The 21,136-nt window shown below is 39.8% G+C and overlaps 1 protein-coding gene across 1 annotated transcript in view; it reads right to left on the bottom strand.

Annotated features, from left to right (window-relative positions):
• The window catches only part of Psd3 (pleckstrin and Sec7 domain containing 3), a 461,162-nt gene that overhangs the window by 25,857 nt on the left and 414,169 nt on the right, over positions 1 to 21,136 (bottom strand). The window contains exons 13-15 of the mRNA XM_026395813.2: positions 17,924 to 18,081; positions 15,135 to 15,279; positions 6,129 to 6,272 (exon numbers count right to left, since the gene is read on the bottom strand). Of these exons, the coding sequence (XP_026251598.2) occupies positions 6,129 to 6,272; positions 15,135 to 15,279; positions 17,924 to 18,081 (447 nt within the window). The remainder of the gene's footprint in view (positions 1 to 6,128; positions 6,273 to 15,134; positions 15,280 to 17,923; positions 18,082 to 21,136) is intronic.

The following is a 21,136-nucleotide window of genomic DNA, read 5'->3' on the forward strand; positions in this document are numbered from 1 at the left end:
AAAGCTTTCCCCAGTATTCAAAACTGTTTCAGCCCCCCTTAATATTGTCAAATGTCCATATTACCCAAAACAAGATACAGATTCAATGTGAGCCCCATCAAAATATCAAAGACATTCTTCACAGAAATAGAAAAAACAGTCCTAAAATTCATATGGAAGAATGAAGACCCAGAGTGGCCAAAGCAATATTGAGCAAGAAGGGCAATGTTGGTGGCCTCCTAATACTTGATCTTACAATTATACTACAGAGTTATAATAACAAAACCAGCATGGTCTTAGTATCAAAACAGACATGGAGACCAGTGGAACTAACTAATGATAAGATAGAGACAAATCCACATAGATACAGTTATCTGATCCTTGACAAAGGTGGCAAAAACATACAACGGAGAAAAGATAGCCTTTTCAACAAGGTGCTGAGAAAACTGAATATCATATGTAGAAGAATGAAGCTAGAGTCCTCTCTCTCTCTGAACAAAAACCAACTCAAAGTGGATCAAACATTTAGGAATTAGACCAGAAACACTGCAACTGCTAGAAGAAAACAAAGGGTGAACACTCCAACATATTGGCATAGACACCAACTTCCTTAAAATATGACTTCAAAAGCTTAAGAAATAAAACCAAGAATCAATAAGGGCGATAGTTTCAAATTGAAAAGCTCCTGCACAGCAAAGAAACAAAAATGTAAAGAGAGAGCCTACGGAGTGGGAAAAAAATATTTGCCAGTTATTCTTCCAACAGGTACATCCAGAATATAGAAAGAACCCAATAAACAGCACCAAACAAATAACCCAATCAATAAATGGGCAAACGAACTAAACAGACAATCCTCAAAAGAAGAAATGTAAATGGCCAAAAACGTATGAAAAAATGTTTAACATCCTTAGCAATCAGGGAAATACAGATCAAATCCTAACTGAGATTTCATTTCACTCCAATTAGAATGCCAGTCAACAAATAACACTTGGGAGGCTGCGGCAGGAGGATCACAAGTTCAAAGCCAGCCTCAGCAATTTAGCTAGGCCCTAAGCAACTTAGCGAGGCCCTGTCTCAAAGCACAAAGTAAAAAGGGATGGGGATGTGGGTTAGTGGTTAAGTGTTCCTAGGTTCAATTCCTGGTACTTTTAAAAAAGAAAAGAAAAAAAAAAACAATAAATGCTGATGAGGACACGGGGAAAAATTGTATACTTATACACTGTTGGACTGCAAATTAGTGACCACTTTGGAAGGCAGTATGGAGATTCATCAAAAGACTAGGAATGAACTCACCAATCCTACTCCTCAGTATTTATCAAAAAGAACTAAAATCAGCATATTATAGCAATACATGCATACCAGAGCTTATAACAGCATAATTCACCATAGTCAAATCATGGAATTAACCAAGATTGTACATCATTAGACAAATGAATAAAGAAAATGTGGGGTGTGATATATATATATATATATATGCAACAGTGTTTTGATCAGCCCAAAATAAAAGAATAAAATCATGTCATTTGCAAGTAAATGGATGAGAACATCAGTTTAAGTGAAATAAGCCAGACTCTGAAAGTCAAGGGTCAAATGTTTCTTCTCATTTGCATAAGCTAGGGGGAAAAAGGGAATTAAAGAAAGCGGGGGTGGGGGGAATGTCATGAAAACAGAAGGGAGAATAGTGGAAAAGAAGAAGGAGATTGAAGGGAGGAAGGAGGGATGGGAAAGAGGAGGAACTGTAGAATGAAATCGACAAAACTATGTTATGTGCATGGATGAATATATCACAATGAATTCAACTTTTATGTCTAACTATAATGTTACCATTAAAAAGAAATTAATAGAAGGAAGACCAATAGGTTAGAGGAAGGGGATCAGGGGAAGGAGGGGAGGAGGGGAGGTGAGGGAAAAAAAAAAACCCTGTTCCAGCCTCTGCCTGGAACCCAGTCCCAAAGCCACTTCCACATTTTCAGATGTTATAGAAATAGTTCCACTTTTCAGTAACAATTTTCGAGTCCGTTTTATGTGGTTACAACAGAAAAACTGAGACTGAGTATAAAGAACAAAGAATGGTCTGGCTGGTGGTCCAGAGGCTAGGATGTCCAAGAGCATGGTCTGGACAACTGAGGAGGGTCTTCATGCTGCATCATCCTATAATGGAGGGCATGAGAGAACAAGAGTGGGCAAGAGAGCGTTCAACTTATCAGGCACCACCTCCCAACACTGCTGTATTAGGGGTTAAGTTTCCAATTCATGAACTTATGAGACCCATTTGAACTATAACAGAAGAGTTGATTCCAAAGCCTATGCGGAAAAATCCAAATAATACTCAACTAACACAACTGGCTGCAGCCTCCATAATAGGGTTTACAAACTCAATGCCTTCAGTGGTCAGGCCATTAACACAAAGTGGAAAGCTGTGGATATGATGTAACAGGGAGTAATGGGAAGAAGACAGCTTATCTTTCTAAATGAATTAAAACAGATACAACATTGTGCTGGCCACAGAAAACACAATGACCTTAGGCACCTATGACTCGTCTGGACTGTCTTGATCACTCTTTTCTAGCGAGCTCTACAAAGACTCTTGGGAGCCCTGGGTCAACCTGACCCTCAGGAGTCCCTCTTTAGTAGATCAGTCATGTTAATAGGTTTGGCCTGCTACCCCTTCTCCCGGCCTCTACTCAGTCTAGCTCAACAGAAGGATTACTCAACTCTATTACAAACATGTGAAAAATATCTTGGAATAAACATCATTTTCCCTTTCTAATCATGATTGCTTTTAAAGCTGAAGAAACAAAGCCCAAATATCGGGGCCAAGGATAGTGCTATCAAGGGGATTTTCTTTTAATGGTGCAGTCGGCATTGAGGATCTTCTCAGCACAGTTCAACCTACTGTGTTTCGGTTGCCTGGAGTCTTGTAAATTTTAAATCTGGTACAAATAACCCCTGTGATACAAACCACACATTCCCTAACATACCGGAAGTATGATGATGATGAAAACATTTAAAAGTAAAATAGGAGCTAAATAAAGTAGAAATACTTTATAAAGATATGAGGCCAATTCTTATACTTATTTTCATAAACTTGAGAGATTAACAGTGAGTTTCTCAATTTAGACCTGTGATGCTTAACAAGTCTTTCCAAAGTAAGATTAGCTTCCAAATGAACTCATCTGAGAAAATAACAGCCACAACTATGGGTAATTTATTTAAAAACAAACCAACCAACCATCTACCCCTCCTCCACTAATTAACAGTCAAAGAAGAGAAAAGTGCCAATCTGGTCAGTCACAGCCCATTCTGAGTGAAATTTGCTGCTTTAGGTAAAAATGAGACCTAAAAATGAGGTTGACACGGAAGTCCTCTTATAGTCTATGTCATCTTCTTATAGCCCTAACCCTGTGAATTTACTGGAATTTCTAATGATTGAGTATGAGTGGGGGTTTGGAGAATGTGGCTCGGCACGAAGAACTGTCTGTACTCAAAGCAACCTGGGACAGAAACCACTGAAATGCATAACTTAGGAACAGCCCTGGTGTTATCACTAACAGCTTACTATTGCACCAAAATAAAAATGTTTTTCGTTATCAAGACTCAACAAACAATTGTCCTGAAACCAGGGGAGTCTCTTGATGATGACCTACTAATCAACAGGCTAGAGAGCTAAACCAGGCTTCAGTTCCTCACTGCTGAACATGCAGACAGGCCTAGTCTTCCCTGTCACTGCACACTGAGGCCCCTGAACTTCAGACACTGCCGTCTGTTCTCACCTGCTTATCAGACTTGTTTTCATGGCATCTTCTGGCCCTGTAAAAATAACTAATACTAAGTAATTCCCAGAGAATTATTTCCTGTGATTTTCTTTTATACATAACGATAAAATTTCATTAAGTCTCTCAGTCTGTATCAAGTGCTCAGTCAATACTCTAGGATCTGAGGATACAGCTCTGCATAAAACACACACACACACTGGCCAATAGCTGTCTCCCTGAACTTGGGGAATGAAGCAACCACTTGGTATGATGCTTATAAAGCAAAGGATGCTACATAAGGACTGCCACAAGCACTCATAGGAGACCAATTCTGGTGGCTGAAATAAAAAGTAGCCTCTTCATGATACATTACTCCAGTTTTCTTTTAGTGAAAAACAATGACTCGCTTTCTAAAGAGCAGCGCTGATATGAAAACCTTTGTAGATGACATCTGTATGAAGTGAAGCACCTTCTACCTTCCTGGCGATACAGATTAATGCAGCTGGACACCAGCCTGACATGATGTGCCTCGGAGTGTGAGCTTGACTCTGCCTGGAATGCAGTCTTCATGCTCCTGGAGACACAATCTGATGAAAGCAGGATGTCATCCCACAAAGCAGGGTCTCACTTCAGGTCAGGAGACAAAACTGTTGGTGCTTGCTGGGCTGCATTGCCAGAAAAAGGGCACCACAGAAGATCCAAAAGCGGGTGGTGTGCACCAAGCAGCAGCAACGTCTCCATCATCTCACGGCTGCCCCGCCTTCTGGGGACAGGCTCTTCCCTTCAGAGTCAAGGGCTCAAAGCAAGGTGCTGAGTACTGGAAGCAGGGGATGGAGGTGTTGGGAAATTTAATTACAATGTGTGAAGCCAAACGGTCTGTGGCTTAAAGATACTCCAGAAGTGTGAAGAATAATGATTGCTTTTTGAGAACTCTCATTTCCCAAGAATGAACAAGACTGGGGAATGATGAACTACTTTTTTTTTTTCTTTTTAATATTTTTGTCAAGTCTTTTTTGCTGCAAGGCTTCCAAAGTTTTTGCCAGCAAACTTATACCTTTACCTAAAGAAAGATTCCTCTTGGGATAGTCATCTGACCAGAATGATGACTTCCTTGACCATGAAGAAAACTATCATTTGGATCTGTGATGGAAGTGCCATCTGTTAGATCTAATGCCACACTTGATGACAGAATATATATATTTTTTAACTCAGGAAGGCTTCTATGAAATTCTGTCTGATTAAACAAGCAAGGACAAGGCATAAGCTGAAAATGAACCCGAGATCCCTGCCCTTTAAGAGCTCAAAGTCTTTTTTAGGGGGATGTGGGATCTACTACAGAGACAGGCTAACATAACTTTATCACAAAGCAAATTGGGGCAAATGCTATACAGATTAACCCAGCTGGAGGTCCAGAGCAGGTTTGCTAGGAGGATCTGGGCTGCTCCTTGAAAGAGGAGCAGGACTTGCAGAAGATGATAGAAAGAGCATTCAAGGTAGAAGGAGTAGATGAGTGGAGGTATACACGTGTATTTAGGGAGAAGAAAAGAGGATGGTCAGATGGGACTGAAGGAGAAGGAAGAAGGAAATAAAGGGTCTAGACTTGCAATAAACATGAAGAGCCACAAACGGATTCAGCACATCCAATGGAAAAAATATTTGTGACATTTTTTTTTGGCCAGGGAGGGGGTACAAAGATACCTTAAGTGTCTAACGATGGTGGCTGAGGTGATGAAATGGAGGATTCTAACACTAATTGGGGAGAAAACTTGGCCAAAGGAACCATTTGGAACTATATTGCTTTCAGCTTGCTTTTAATTTTTCTGCCTTTCTGCGTCACATCACGTGGATCCTCACCATTCTTCCTAATAACCACACTTGCTGTCGTATACCAGTGTGCGGCAAGCCAGAATCCTCTTCTGAAGAGTGGTGAGTAGTACAGGAACAATACCCTGGTGTCGCCTAATGACAAGAATATGCGGGGAAAAGCTGGTGCTTCCCATCACCCTGTCACTCATTTCCTCTGCTATACTTTTCTTGGACTCAAACTATGCAGCAAGAGACCCATGGACACAGAGAGCAGCTGTGCACCCTGACAAGTCCTCTGCAGTTTTTTTGACATCACAGCATTTACACAATTCCAAGTGTGCATGCTGCTTGCTGTTAAACCTATAAACTGGCAGCCACTCTCTGATGTTAGTTTGGCACGTAAGTGGAATTCCAAACACAAACGGCCATCAGGACCAGGACTGCCTTAGGTATTGGTGTTAGTACCGAGCTCCCAGGTTAGAGCCAGGCTTGGGGCGAGCGCCTCACAGTCATGGTAACTTAAAAACCTTTCCTCCCACAGACCAATCTGTGTAACAGAATCATTTGTTAGCATCCGGTGCAGCATACCTCAAACTCCAGATAGTGATCTTTCAGCTTGTACTCGTCCACCTCCTTGGCTTTGACTTTCTTGTCAGGGGGATAGGAGCGGTGCTCAGCCAGCTCAGTGGTGATCTGCTTCAGCTTGCCTTCATGAGATTTCAGTTGTTCCTCCTGGCAGGAAATTATTGAGCCATTTAGTGCACAGAGAAGAAATCAATAAAAAAAAATGTGTAGAGTGCCTTTAAAAAATCCCTTATGGTGACTAACTTTCATTTACCAGAACAGTCTAAGGTGCCTCAGCAGGAGGCACATCCTTCCAACTAGCCAGTGTTGGTGTAATTTTTCCCAGGATGGCAACCCAGGCCATCCTAACTGGGCCTCCCCAACCAGGCCTCTGATTACAAAACCAAATGGCTTCAGAGCCTGCTAAGGAATGCAATGTCACCAAGCTGGGACAAGACCTTTAAAGAGAAACCAGATTAGGCAAGTCACCATATGAACAGCTAAGTGCCTAGCCTGGGCATCACATAACTTAGCTTCTCAAGTATGCCCGCTCAGCAATAACTGCCTGTGTGCCCATCTCTCGGAGTGAATGAGTGTCTGCAAATTTCTTTCTTTTTTTTGAGATAAGCAGTACTGCAAAGAAATACTTCTCTAAAATTTATCATATGCTATTCTAAAAAATGTGCTATGCTTTCTCCCTCCAAAGTAGCAAGAGGGTCTCTCACTTCCTTCAACTTCATTGACCTGAACTAATCATTCAATTAAAATGCACTCATTGACTGACTGCTGCCTGAACAGCATAATTATAGGTTCCATCTGCCAAGGTAATATAGTTGGTCCTATGTCAAAGAACTTCCATTCTAGGGGTGCCATTTATACCTCCTTGGCAACAGTGACCTAAAAAGATATGATACTGAATCCCCTTGCAGAATTTTAAAAATAGTCTTGAGAAAAGACATTGGAATTCTCTTGCATTCCTAAAGTTGGGTGGCAGCTTACTATTCCACTTCCACATGTAAATTATCCAAATTCTTGATTATAAATTTTATATGTATAAGAAACAAAACGATAAATGCAAATGAAGAACTGATTAAACGAGGCAATAAGCATGTTTTACATAACACCAACATAATTTTAGAATATAAAAGTTTTATTACAGAATGAGGGGAATAACTTAAAAGACTACCAGATAATTAATAATTATGAATGCCAAATTAAGATTATATAACATCCTTGTAAATTTTTTGGAAGATATCCAGAAACTATAAAGTCACATATAATATCTTAGGGATTTCTGTAATAGTGCACATCTTAAAAGCCAAATAAGAAAAAAATAATTCAAGTCTAAAGCCTTAAAAAAAAATATATATATATATATATATATATTAAAAAAAGTAAAGTTTTGGGCTGGGGTTGTGGCTCAGTCATAGTGTGCTCACCTAGCACATGTGAGGCCCTGGGTTTGATCCTCAGCACCCCATAAAAATAAATAAAGATATTGTGTCCAACCAAAAAATAAATATTAAAAAAGTAAAGTTTTAAAAAGCAGAGAACATTAGTGCAAAGATGAACAGAAGAGGTAGCAAGAATACATGGAGTGAAAGAAAGATGACAAGATTCATTTTTAAATGCGAACAAACATTCCAAGAAGGTGAGATACGTGTGCACCGTGGTCACTAAAACATTATTCACAATAGCTATGATATGGACACAACCTAAGTGACCCACAACAGATGTGTGGATAATGAAAATATGATATGTATACAAAATGGAATACTACTTAGCCTTTAAAAAGAAGGAAATTCTGTCCTACATCACAGCATGGATGAACCTGGAGGAAATTATGTAAGGTGAAGGAAGCTACGTACGGAAAGACAAATGCCGTACCATCTCACTTATATGTGAAATACATAAGAAAAAATCAAGCTTTTAGCTGTAGAAAGCAGAATGGTGGTGACAAAAGATGGAGGGACAAGGAGATTGGGGAGATACTGGTCAAAGAATACAGAATTTCAATTAGAATGAGTTCCTGAATTCTTTTGTATATCATGGTGACTAAGTTAATAATAATAACGTGTTTCAAAATTGCTGAGATGGGTGTGATGGCACAGGCTATGATTCCAGTGACTCAGGAGACTGAGGCAGGAGTATCACAAGTTGAAGGCCAGCCTCAGCAACTTAGTGAGGCCCTAAGCCACATAGTGAGACCCTGTGTCAAAATACAAAAATAAAGAGAGTTGGGGATATAGCTTAGTGGTTAAGCACCCCTGGGTTCAATCCCCAATACCAATAAATAAATAAATATAAAATTGTTAAAAGGTTTCAAATGTTCTCATCAGAAAAAAATCAGTACATGATTTGACAGATACGTTAATGAGCTTGACTTAACTGCTCCACCATGGACACACGTCACACTGTATCTCACAAACACCTACCTTTGAACCTTCTTTTACACAGAGTCTGAGGAATTGGAAGCCTCCTAAGGAGACCCAGGCCACTGCCCTTTAGAATGAAACAGAGACCCAGAGAACTCAAGCACCTGCTCCAGGCCACCAACACGGCAGGAGTCCATTCTTCCAACTTCTAATCTTAAATTCACTTGGGGACCCTTTCTTAAACACACACCCAAGCTTCAAAACCTTCTGCTTCTCAGTGTGCTGGTGCCGAGCTCAGCACCCTCAGAGCTCCTCAGATCCCTCACCCCCCATGCTCCTGCCACAGCTCTCCAGCTCGCGGGCTACAACGCAGGTCTTACGCACCCTGTATGCTCCAGATCTTGCAATCTCTTTCCAGTTACTGCAGCATTGAATGTGTATGCCACCTATTTGCCACAAAACTCACTCTGACCTAAGTGTGAATTTTACCTCCTTGACTGAGTACAAACTCCAAGAAGGCAAAATAAGGAGGATCATTTTCCCTTTTCCTTTAATCTTCCAGTGTCTAGTAAGGAACTCAGCAGAGACAATACTAACAAAGACCTTATGCTTCTACGCTGGGAGCTGAGGCCACTGTCGCACCCATTTCTACAAAGCTCACTGGACCTATCCCTCAGTAAACAGTAGCTGAAAATGATTAAAAAGAGGGTGCTCATATTATTTCTTCTGTGTTTTCAGGGAGAAAGGTGATTTGGGAGGCAGTGCAAATTATAAGTAAAATCTGTAATGCTTGAGATCTATTAAACCCAAGAATAAAGAGCATTTAGCATCAAGGGCATTTGCCAACGAGTCCATTTGAGAGAGAGATTGCTGAAAACACCATCGCTAAGGATTTTCTTTAATCATTTCAGGTTTAACGCACTTTAAAGACCTTAAACACAGTGTCCTTAAACACACTTTCACATGATTCAACTAACTGTTTTACTGAATGTTTAATGTATATTAAACACAGACTCTAAGAAATGAATAAGAAATCTAGCTACTCGGGAATAGTGTGGTCACCATGTAAGGTCATGCCAAGGAGCCTGGACTGTATCTTACTGGCACAAGTGAGTACATTAAGGAAAGTGCCATGGTTGGACCTGTTTTAGTCAACACTGGGAAGGGTGGGCTGGAGGAGGGCACCTCAGGAAGGCGACTTCATGAGGTACAAGTATCCAGAGGAGCAGCGCAGACTAAGGGAGGCAGAAACTGAGTGGAGGGAGAGGGACCTCAGGTGGCTAGACAAATAGTCCTGGTCAGAGTTTTATGAAGTGGGGCGTGTGCAGCTTGCCAAAATGATCCAATGGGGAGAGTTTTAAAAATCAGTATTGAGATACAATTTTAAATTTTTATAAAAACTATTGTATCCCATAACTGTGCTGAATTTGCTTACAAGTTCTATAAGTCTTTAAATGGAGTTCTTAGGCATTGGGAACAGTTTTTTAATTATTTTTTAAAACCTAAGCACTGTGAAATGCTACTATCTGGGACATGTGGTATATTTTATTTAAAAATACACATCGCTCAAATATTTAGTATTAATAAACTGATTGATTAAAAGAAACCCAGTGACATAGGTCTAAGATGACAAAAGCTTGAAGTAAGGAATGTCGGGGAGGATGTGAAAGATATTTAAGAGGTAAAGGGACAGGGCTTGATGATGGGGTGTGACACTGGTTGGGGTGCAGGGGTGCGGTTCTGGCCAATGAGGGAGGCAACTGTAAGCGCATAGGCTCCCAAAGCCTGCCCCTGTGCTCCTCCTTAGCACTACCTGAGGTCCAGCACAGGACAGGAGGAGGGGTGGGGTTACTTCCCTGTGAAGGGCGAGCACAGGACCCACCCCTTTGTTTCTGATCAGTGTTCTCACTTGACCTGCACCCAAAGAGTTAATACTGAGTGCTTATTCATTGGTTCAAACTTTTGTAAGAGAACAGCTGGAGTTCAAAGAAATTGGAACTCGGTATCTATCCATCAGGAAGGTGACTTCATGAGGTACCAGTGTCCAGAGGAGCAGCACAGACCTAAAGGAGGCAGAAACTGACAATGTCTTGTGCCTCAGTGTGATCTGCACCGTCTGCTGGTCAGTCATCTGGAGCATATGAGAGAGAAACATCAAATTTCCAGGCATCAGGCTGCATCTGAACCACCTGGTGGGATATTATGCTGCCCCCAGATAATTCTTGTGAACGCTCCAGCTTGAAAATGACTGTTTTGGTGGGTATAAAAGTGGCCCTGAATAGATCCCAGAGGGGGCCAATCATAATTCTGTGTTTCCAGAAGAAGGAAAAAAAAATCTTGAGTTTTCAGATTAGTTTCTCCGCCCTCAACAGAAGAAGAAGAAAAAAAATGTGCTTTGGCAACATTGCCATGAAAAACAACCAGAGAAGGTGACTCCTACACAGCGGAATTGTTCAGGAAGAACCACACTGCACTGACAATAATCAATTTTAATAACTGAGGCTAATATGTTTTGGATAGCAGACAAGAATAAATTAAAGTGAAGCTCATAAATGACAGGGTGATGAACAACATGTCTTCAAAGAACCAAACAATCTTTTAATTGAAAGTTGGATTTTTTTCCTGAACACTGTCCCCCACCCACCCACCCACCCAGCAGGGTACTCACAGTGCTGTAACATATATTTTATAAATGGAAACTACCCAAGAGGCCCTGGCATTTGGGGGAATCATGGCCAGCCTGTGGGGGCATGGAGAAAGGAAAGGTGGCCAGTCTCACAGATGCAGGACCACTGGGTCAATGCAGTGGTTCTCAGTGGGAGTGGGTAGCTTTGATCCCAGAGGACATTTGGCAAGGTCTGGAGACGTTTCTGGTAATTAAAATTAGTGGAGATGCAGTTGCCATCTACTGGGTAGAGGCTGGGGACACTACTAAACACCCTGCAGTTCATACGATAGCCTCACACAATAAAGAATTATCTGGGCCAAAACATCAACAGTGCGGAGAGTGAGGGTGACCAGGCTGAAGAAGAGAACAGTTTGTGAAGCGATGGAGAGAGGAGGGACGCTTGCTTCAGGATGCGCTGGAGGTGTGCTGGGACTCTGCACAGACATCTGCAAGAGTGTCCACTTATGTGGAGGGAAAATCACTCCCCTGCGCCAGCTGCGTGCCAACTCACCTCTCTTTAGCACCGCTAATCACCACATGCATGGTTTTACACTGTGCTTCCCATACTGTCCTGTTACTCTCAGAGGTGAAACATCTTTAAAAAAAATTGTTAGTACATGAAATGATGACCTGGGTGAAGAAATGATATGGAAACCTTAAATCTTAAACATATTCTAGAACCTCCTCTTTTCCAGATGGAAGCTTGGTGATTTAACTGGTGGTGGAAGGGAGATACTCATCACATCCCTTTCTCTAGAAGTTAAGTCCCTAAACAGCACAGCTGTCTTGTCTGAGGTAACAATGGTGAATGCTTCTCTTTGCTATTGCTTTCCTACCTAAAATTCAATCATTGATCACTAAACATGTGCTCTCCCCTACCTTTGTCTCTCTGTGGATGCACATGCAAAATGAAGAAAAATATTTTTAAGATTATGCATTCTATTTTTTGTAAAACACTGGTTTTTTAAAAAAGAGTCTGCTCTAAAAAAGGTGCTTGCTGCCTGTTTTCCTGGCAGAAGCACACATAGAGATGAACACATTTCCTCATGCTTGTGTCTTACTGGGGGACAGCTCATATACAAATAGGACAGCCGGCCTTTTGAAAAATAGGAAGAAAATAAAACAGTACATTCTATAGTGAGAGAAGAACAAGGAAGAACTCTGATGTTGCTCAGAGCTCCACAATGTTCCTGTGAGTGACACACTTACTAAAGCCCCTCTTAACCTCAGTCACTTTCTCTCCTGCTGTTTTCATAGAATAAATCGTGAGATTTATTAAAAATGATCTATTAAAAAATGATCACTATTGCAAAGTCTCACAGTGAAGTGAATGAACAAAACTCAACATCTGAAGACATTTTTTTGCTTCACATTTTCTCCTCCTAACTTCATAGAATATGGTTTGCTATTCATGTGCTCTGCTTGTGACCGTTTATGTGATATGTTGCTGAGTACCCAGATTTAAAGCTGGGAAAGGATTTGCCTTTTGGGTTTGTACTGTAGTTGGACAGACGGAGAAATTGGCCAGCATTCTTTCTGGTTATCAGTAAAAGCTGCCTCCTTTCTCTTAGAATGCTGTAACTATTATCTTTGAAAACTACATGCCTTTCTGTCCTGTGAGTTGAGCTGGCTTGGTCCTTTCTACTCTCAAAACCGTGTTTTGGGTCACATGGGAACTATACAGTCATAATAATGCTTATGTAATAACCAACCAGTACATGTTAAGGATAATTATGAATGAGGGTGGAAAACACAAGAGTCTTTTTCCAGAAGCCATGTGTCTCTCTTTTTACTACTAGTCTTTCTGATTTCTGTAATTTATGGCAAGACTAGCGCATGTTCTCTTCCTTCACCTACTCACTATCTTCCGTCCCTCCCTCAAAGACGGCCAGTATGGTCTGTTTCCATCAGTCCACCAAAACCGCTCTTGCCAAGTTTACCCAAGGACCTCACTGCAATCTACTATCAGCTAGGTTTTGTCTTTATTTTACCTAATCTTCTCCTTCTTAGCATAACATCCTCCATGTTTGGTTATTTTAACTTAAATAACTTTTCTTAAAAGTTGTTTCTCAGGTATCTCAGTCTGCTTCTGAGCCTAAGGGCTATATCACTTACAGAAAGAAAGAAGAAAAGGATTCGGAAAAGACTCTGAAAGAAACAACAGGGAGGAAAGCAGGAGCTGGTGAGGCGAGGTTCCTCGAGCCAGGTCAGACACTGCAGTCCTGGGCGACGCCCTTCTTCCTCCACTTGAGCCATGAGACATCTGTTCTGTACTCTCATGAACTTCCACTCGACCCATTTCTTTGATAACTAACTTAGCTATTTCTCCTCTAGGTTACTAGATGGTCCTTGAGGGGCCTTTCTGCTTCTCATAGTATCTTCTTCTAATGCTTTTATCATATGGCAATGGAATAATTTTTAAAGTGCAAATATGATTATATCACTTTTCTGCTTAAAAACTACTGTCCTAAAGACACCCAGGAACCGCTGAAGCTTCCAAAATCATGCACATGACAAATAGGCCTGGAATAGTTTGAAAGTCCCCCCTAAAACTCATATTGAAGTTTACCTTCCAGAGAGTATTGGAGGTGGGACCTTTCAGAGGTGATTAGGCCATGAGGGGCCACCCCCTGTTGCGAGTGGGTTAGTTATCATGGGAGCAGTCTGCTCTAAACCTGAGGCTGAGGTGCTCGACTTTCTCCTGCTCATGCCCCTCACCAAGTCATGCCCTCGGTGACGTTAAGACTCTGCAAGAAGGCTTGATATCCGACTTCCCAGCCACTAGAACTGTAAGGAGGTAAATTAATTTTCTTTAGAGATTCCCCAGTCAGGGGTACTCTGTTATGGCAGAACGGCCTAAGACAAGCCTTTCATGATTTTGCCTACCTCCACAGGGTCCACTTCTGACTTTTTCTCAACACCGCTCAGGTCATGTTAGGTAACTTGGTGTGGCTCCTGCACCCCAGTCTCTCTCCTCTGGGCCTCTGTTCCTCTGCCGGATCACCCTGTTATCTCATCCCACACCTCACCTATTTCTCATCCTTTAAGCTTCACGGAATATATCACACCTCTTCTTCACCTCCAAGGCCACCCTAGCTGTCCTGCCTTGTGCCCACATGGCCTTAACCCTTCCTGTGTAGCTATCAAGTGCTTAATTTATATTTGCCACCCTTCAGGAGAGGATCTGGGTTTCATCTGTCTTTCTAGATCCACAGCCTAAAACCATCTTTGCTATACAGTAGGGACATAACATTTACTAAATAAATGTCATTGATAATTGTGCTATGAAGGAGGGAAACAACAGCTAGTTAATACCAAAGCATTCATTGATCATAATCAGATTAAGTGATTTCTATTGTTACAGCAATAAGAGTTCCACAGAGACATCAAAGTAGCTCCAAAATCCTTGACTGGTCAATGTCATCAGGGGTACTGCAGAGAGGGTTAAAATTGGCAGAGCCTCAGAACAGAGTTTTTAATGAAAAGATGACAAAATTTGACAAATGGTTTTTTTTTTTTAGAAAGATTAAGAGAATTTTATGTAAATACATGTGGAACAGAGCTCTGATGCACTTTGTCTTGAGTAGCTTAGAAAATGCAAATATTCCACTCACCTCTTCTAAGGGGTAAGGAAGGCCTTTCCTGCTCTACTGTGAACAGGGGAATCCCTGAAAATGTTTTTATATCTCTAGCACCAAATATGGTAAATGCTCAGTTAAATGAACTAATAATCAATGGATGAAAAGCTTGCTAACAAGCCACGACATCACCCCAGTTTTAGCCAGTTAAAAACAAAAACAAAAAAACAAACCAGGAAAGTATAACTGAAATGTAAAATATACTGGTATATTACATTTTGCCCCATTTATACAACATGGGGCAAGGTCTTCCATCTGCTTTCCAATAATGGAGAGCATTATTCATATACAAATATTAGCAAAATTACAAAGGACTTCTTTCCAGGCACAGCAACATCAAATGAGTTACCTGAGATAATTTTGTCGTGGTGGCAGGCAGAAGCGGGCGGCTAAACTTCTTCTGAGAACCAATGGCTGCTGGAAACGGTGGTGCAGAAAAGACAGCTGCAACACAGTTGATTTTGCTTATCCACCCCTGCATCTCCTCTGGACTCCTATGAGAAACAACCATGAATATGTCAGGCTATTCCTGTGTCTAAGTGCATCACACCTGGCCCATTGCTTATTGCTGATATAAAATGGCACATGATATCATTTATTCTTGGTACAGTTAATCACTGACACAACCCCATTGGAGGTTAACAGTCTCAACAGCAATCACCAGGCAGTGGAAGGCACTGGAATCCTGAAGCCTATCTATGGTCATCAAAGGATAAGCCTATGACTATGCTCTGAGGATACAGAAGGAAAAAAAGAGAAATGTATTCATTAAAATACTTTCTGTTGGAAACTAGCTTAGGCCAAAAGTTAATTAAAAATTTAATTCATCTCTTTTACTCACATAATTTTATTTTAAAATCTGACTGAAGCATACAGTCAGATTTTAAAGCATACCCACTTTGGAAAAGTTTGGTAGTTTCTTCAAAAGTTAACTATAAATTTATCATACACCACAGCAATTCCACTACTTTGTTGGTACCCAAGATAAATAAAACATAAAGCTACACAAAGATTAGAATATCAATTTTCATGACTTCCTTATTCCCAAGAATCAAAAAAGGGAAACAAATCCAAGCGTCCATCAACTAGTGAGTGGATAAAACAAAGAGAGATAAATCTATATAAACAGTATTCACCAAAAGGGTGAAATACTGATTCATGTTATACACAGCATGGATGAACCCCCAAAACATGAAGTGAAAGAAGGCAGAAATAAAAGATCACAAGTTGTATGATTCCATTTACGTGAGTAGTCCAGGAAACAATAGTACAGAGACAAAAAGAATTATCGGATGTCTGGGGCTGGAGATGTGAATGCAGGGTGACTACAAAATAGGGCACTGCTCTGGAACGAAGGAATGTTGTAAAACTGGACCGTGGGGCCAGCTGCACCATTCTGTACATTTAGTAAAAATTGTTAAAATATATGTTCAAAACAGGAGAAATTATGGTAGATAAAGTGGAGCTTCAAAATGCTAAAAAATGTCCATCTGAGAGGAGGTGGAAATCATTTGATATCATATTTTTAATTCACATGCCATTATATCCAGAAAGCCCCTCACTGACAACACTTAATATCTGTGACTTCATAAATGAGGGAAAGAAATGGTCACGAAACAGAAAAGATTATCCGCCATGCATATGTCCAACAAAAAGGTGAAATGATCATTTAATCACTTCCTTTACTGACTGACTACTCCAAAAGAACCCCACTAACCTGACACTGTGCTACATATTAATTCCTCAGTACAGCCAATGTGTGTTTCTAGTTGAATCCCTCCAACTGACGAATTTTTGTATGGGTTCTACCTGAGTAACTAGATCTCCTTAAGTATTATATCAGATATAAAAAATACTAGAGAACAGAAGAATTTAAAATATCCTTTCCACCTAATAGCTGTTATTACACATTTGGTTATGAGTCCCTTTGTAGAATATCCTAGTCCCAAATTCAAAAACTCTGTGTCACTTGTTTTCACACAGAACCTCATGTCAGCAATTTTACTCCTTCACAAGTTCAATGACCATAAGCCTCCAGAGGTCTAGCTCTTGCTCTCATTTCTCTCTTTTTCTGATCTTACCTTGCCTTGATCAGGCATAGAGATAGATACTTGTACTATCTTGATGTCAAACTTGAATTTAGTTTGGGTCAGCTGATAATATGATGTTGAAAGTGATTCTAGAGTTAGGCTCAATCCACGAATCATTAACCCTGTCCTGCTCTAGAAGCTCCATTCTAAAAACCCAAAGTTCCTCACTTCACAAGTCCAGGATTCTTCAAGTGGAATGCTCTGCTACTAATCTCAAGTCTGTCACTGGCCATCTCATTTCCTTATGCACAAATATGATTTGCATTCCGAAGGAAAACGAAACAAGGGAACAGGATGAAGATGTTCGCTTATAGAGCAGTTTCTCCACACCAGGCAACCTGGGATGCACTTAATACATTTATCGAATCCCCACCAGGACCCACTGAGACAAACATGATTACCCACAGCAGCTACACACCAAGGTTCACAGAGGTTAAAAATTATGTGCCTCAAGCTAGGAAATGGTGATTTGAATCTTGGACTACTTTATTCATGTTATGAGAGAACTTGTCTACTAAAACTCTCCCATCTTATTAATGAGGACACTGAGCTCTAGAGAGGGCAAAGAGCTTACTAAAAGACACAGGGCTACTTTATAGTGCACAAAAAACTAGAACTCAGGGTTCTATGTTTTTGTGTTAATTTTCTTAGGCAGCTGTCTTCCCTAACGAAACCAGTTCATGACATTTGACTACAACTCAACAAATTTCTCCTACAGAACCTGATTCTATTCCTTAGCATAAAGCAGTGGCAAGCAAACTGAAAACCAAAACGAAGTCAGGTGTGGTGGCTCATGCCTGTAATCCCAGTGGCTTGGAAGGATGAGGTAAGAGGATCTCAAGTGCAAACCAGCCTTAGCAATGGCGAGCTGCTAAGCAACTCAGTGAGAACCTGTCTCTAAATAAAATACAAAACAGGGCTAGGGATGTGGCTCAGTGGTTGAGTGCCCCTGAGTTCAATCCCTGGTACTCTAAAAAAACCCAAACCCAAACCAAACCAAACCCAACCCAACCCCAAACCAAGTAAGAACCAAACCAACAACACATACTGAGTTTGAAACAGCAAGACCCTCCAGTCGGCAGTTTTTAGCTTAAAGACATTGGGCTTCTTCTCGTAGTCGGTGGCCTTGGATGCCAGGGCATGGTGCACACTCACGGCATTTTTCAAGTCCTCCTCGGACAAGGCCTTTTCTGGCTTATATTCATCCTACAGATAGGCACAGAGAAAGCAAAGACAAGAGTGTGAGATGAGATTCTCTTTTTAAAACCTAATGGTAAAAAATTTTAAAGTCCATAAAAGTGCATGAAAAAAAGTGAAATGAACGATGAGTAAGAATTTGCAACTTCATAAAAGTCAAAGGGTATCACAATGTACCAAACATTTGCTACCAATGAGTACCTAAGAGGCATTAAAAAAAATTCTGAAATATGATAATTGAGGCAGAGAGATAAGGAAGGGCTATCTATCACCTGCATTTTAAAGTCATGTGAAATGAGGCTAGATTTGATAGTTACTGTGAACTGGCTTTGAGTTTAGATGGATAAATGCAAAAGTGGGAAGAAATCCATCAACACAATTATAAAGGAAAGTGGAAACACAGCCACTGTGTTCTTTGCTCTAAAAGACACTACATTTTCCTGTTGCTTTCTTTTCTGGAGCTTAATATTACCAGAAGAAAAATGAAAAGTAAGTAAAATAAGAATGACATGATCCAGCTCTTCTGTTGAAAGTAAAAAATCAATTTAATAAACAAGAGAAAGCTTAGCTCAATTGCCATACTTTTTTTTTTCTGAAAATTCAACATTACATAAGAAGGCAGGTGACATACACAAATGCAATTTTATTTCTGGACATCAAATGCATAATTCGTAGAATTTAAAAAGGGTCAGTGTGGAATCCCTTAAAAATATCAACAACAGAAAACTCCAAAAATTGTGCTCTATATGTGTAATAAGAATTGTAATGCATTCCACTGTTGTGTATTTACAAAAAACTATAAAAATCAATAAAAAACCCAGAAAACTCTAATTAGTAGAATTAGAATTTAAAACAAGTTTGTTACTACCTATATATTGCATATGCTATGAATTGTTACAGGAGACTGACATCCAGAGTTCAAGGCCCCTCTTCCCATATCTTATAAAAAAGGGTGAATAAACTTGTATTTCTCCTATAAAGAAAACACACTCACACACTCATGACCCCCCTTTAATTCACAGGAAAAGCCTAAGGGAAGATTATTCTCTTACTGGTTTCACAAAATTTCAGAAAAACAATTAAAATCTCTCTATATGTAATGATCTCTATATCATACACAAATCAAGCAATTCAAATGTATAAGGTTGCTAATTCAAACTGAAGTTTTATTTTTATCACATTAATGATCAGTGTCAGAGGCAGTCCTGGAAGGCAAAAGTTTTCCGTTTAAAATACAAAGCAAATACCAGTAGCAAAATAAAGATTACCCAAACTTATAACACTACATGACAATGTTTCCACATTGGGATTCCCACAAGTCTTATTTTGTTATGCCTCAGAAGTCGCAAACTGCTGTTGACACTGCCAGTCTTCTAGAAAGATAAGATAATCAAGAAAAGGAAAATACAATAATAAGTACAGGAGGTGTACATGTTCTCTGTTCTTACATAATTGCTGCTAATTCACACAATTATGATCTAGTTATGATTTGAAGTCTTTCTTGTTCTTTTAAAAAGGGGTCCCTGCCCCTTACCCCCCCCCCGCCCCCCCGCCCTAGTGATTTAGCATTCCCAAGACCCATGACTCTTCTTCCAGGGGAATTTTTATTAGAGCTGGAGTTTGAAGACGAGGTGCATGATTACAAAATCTGCTCCAGTCTCAGGATGACGCCATGAAAAAAAACCCTGCCCCTGCCTGTCTGGTCCACTGCCCAATGTGACCACTTAGTTTCTAGACAGGAATCTGAGGCAGATAAATAATGGGAAGGGAAGAAACGGACCAGGGTCAAAGTGACCTTCAGAGAATTAGTATGCTGCCTCCATTTCCACACGTGCTGATCTGCTAACAGCTGATATTTCAGTTTGCAGAGCAAGTAACCTAAAAATGTATGTGTGCCCTTTGTGCTATTCTAGGTCAATGAACTGGGCTTTTATCTTAATTCCTCTTCTCTACTTTTTAGTTGTTGTTGTCTGACTTTCTTAAGATGACTATTTAGCTCCTTTGTTCTTCATATTTCTTTAAGAAAGAATTTAAGGTTATGTTTCTTCTTTGAGTATGAGTCATAATGTGTAATGGTTTGGAAATAAAATGCAGTTTTTTATTGCTTTCTAGATAGTCTGTAATTTTAACTTTTTAAATCTCTCCTTTAATCTTAATAGTATCAAGAAATGTGGTTCTCACATTTAAGGCACTTAAAATTTTAGTTATTTACCATTATAGAGTTCTAAGTTTATGGGCTTGTGACCAGAGAATGTGATCTATAAAAGGTATATTTCCCCAAAATTTATTACAGGTATCTACATGTTAACTTTTCCTTAACGTTCCATGGGTATGCTAAAAGCTTATTATTTGAGGGATGAATGTTTATATTCAACTTTACTGACTCAATTCTACTATGTCCTTGCATTTTTTTTTTCCAGTTCACCTCTTGATACAAGTATACTGATCATGTCTACTGTGGATTTCAAGTTCTCCTTGTGTCTTTTCTAAAAATTTTATGCATTCTAATTTGTTATATGACAGCAGAAAGCAATTCAATTCACATTACACAATTAGAGCATAATTTTTCATGTCTCTGGTTATATACAGAGTCACAGCATTTGTGTTTTCATACGTGTACTTAGGGTAATGATGTCCATCTCATTCCACCGTCTTTTCTGCCCCCATCAAGTTCTCCTTGTGTTTTGAACAGCACTTGTTTTACACTTTAGTTACTATGCTGTTTGGTGCATTTGGGTTTATAATTATTACTTTCCTCATAACTATGTATTATCATTTTAAAATATTCTTCATCCTGTTCAGTGCTTAATCTTACATGATGAAAACTTATAAGAATCTCTCCCATAAAAATGCTCTATTTCTTTATTCCTTGCACATTTCTAAATAGATTTTGAAAGACATTTTCGACCCATCTCCCTCTTCCTCATTAATCCTAAAGTTTGCCAAAGCTGTTTAGTACATTTGTTCTGCAGTCTTACTAAAATTATCTTGTATTATGCACTTTGTTTCAAAAGACTTATTTTGTACTTACATTACACATTCCCTGTCTCTCCTATTCCTTTAT

Source organism: Urocitellus parryii, chromosome 14, assembly GCF_045843805.1.
Source record: "Urocitellus parryii isolate mUroPar1 chromosome 14, mUroPar1.hap1, whole genome shotgun sequence".
Lineage (NCBI taxonomy): Eukaryota > Metazoa > Chordata > Mammalia > Rodentia > Sciuridae > Urocitellus > Urocitellus parryii.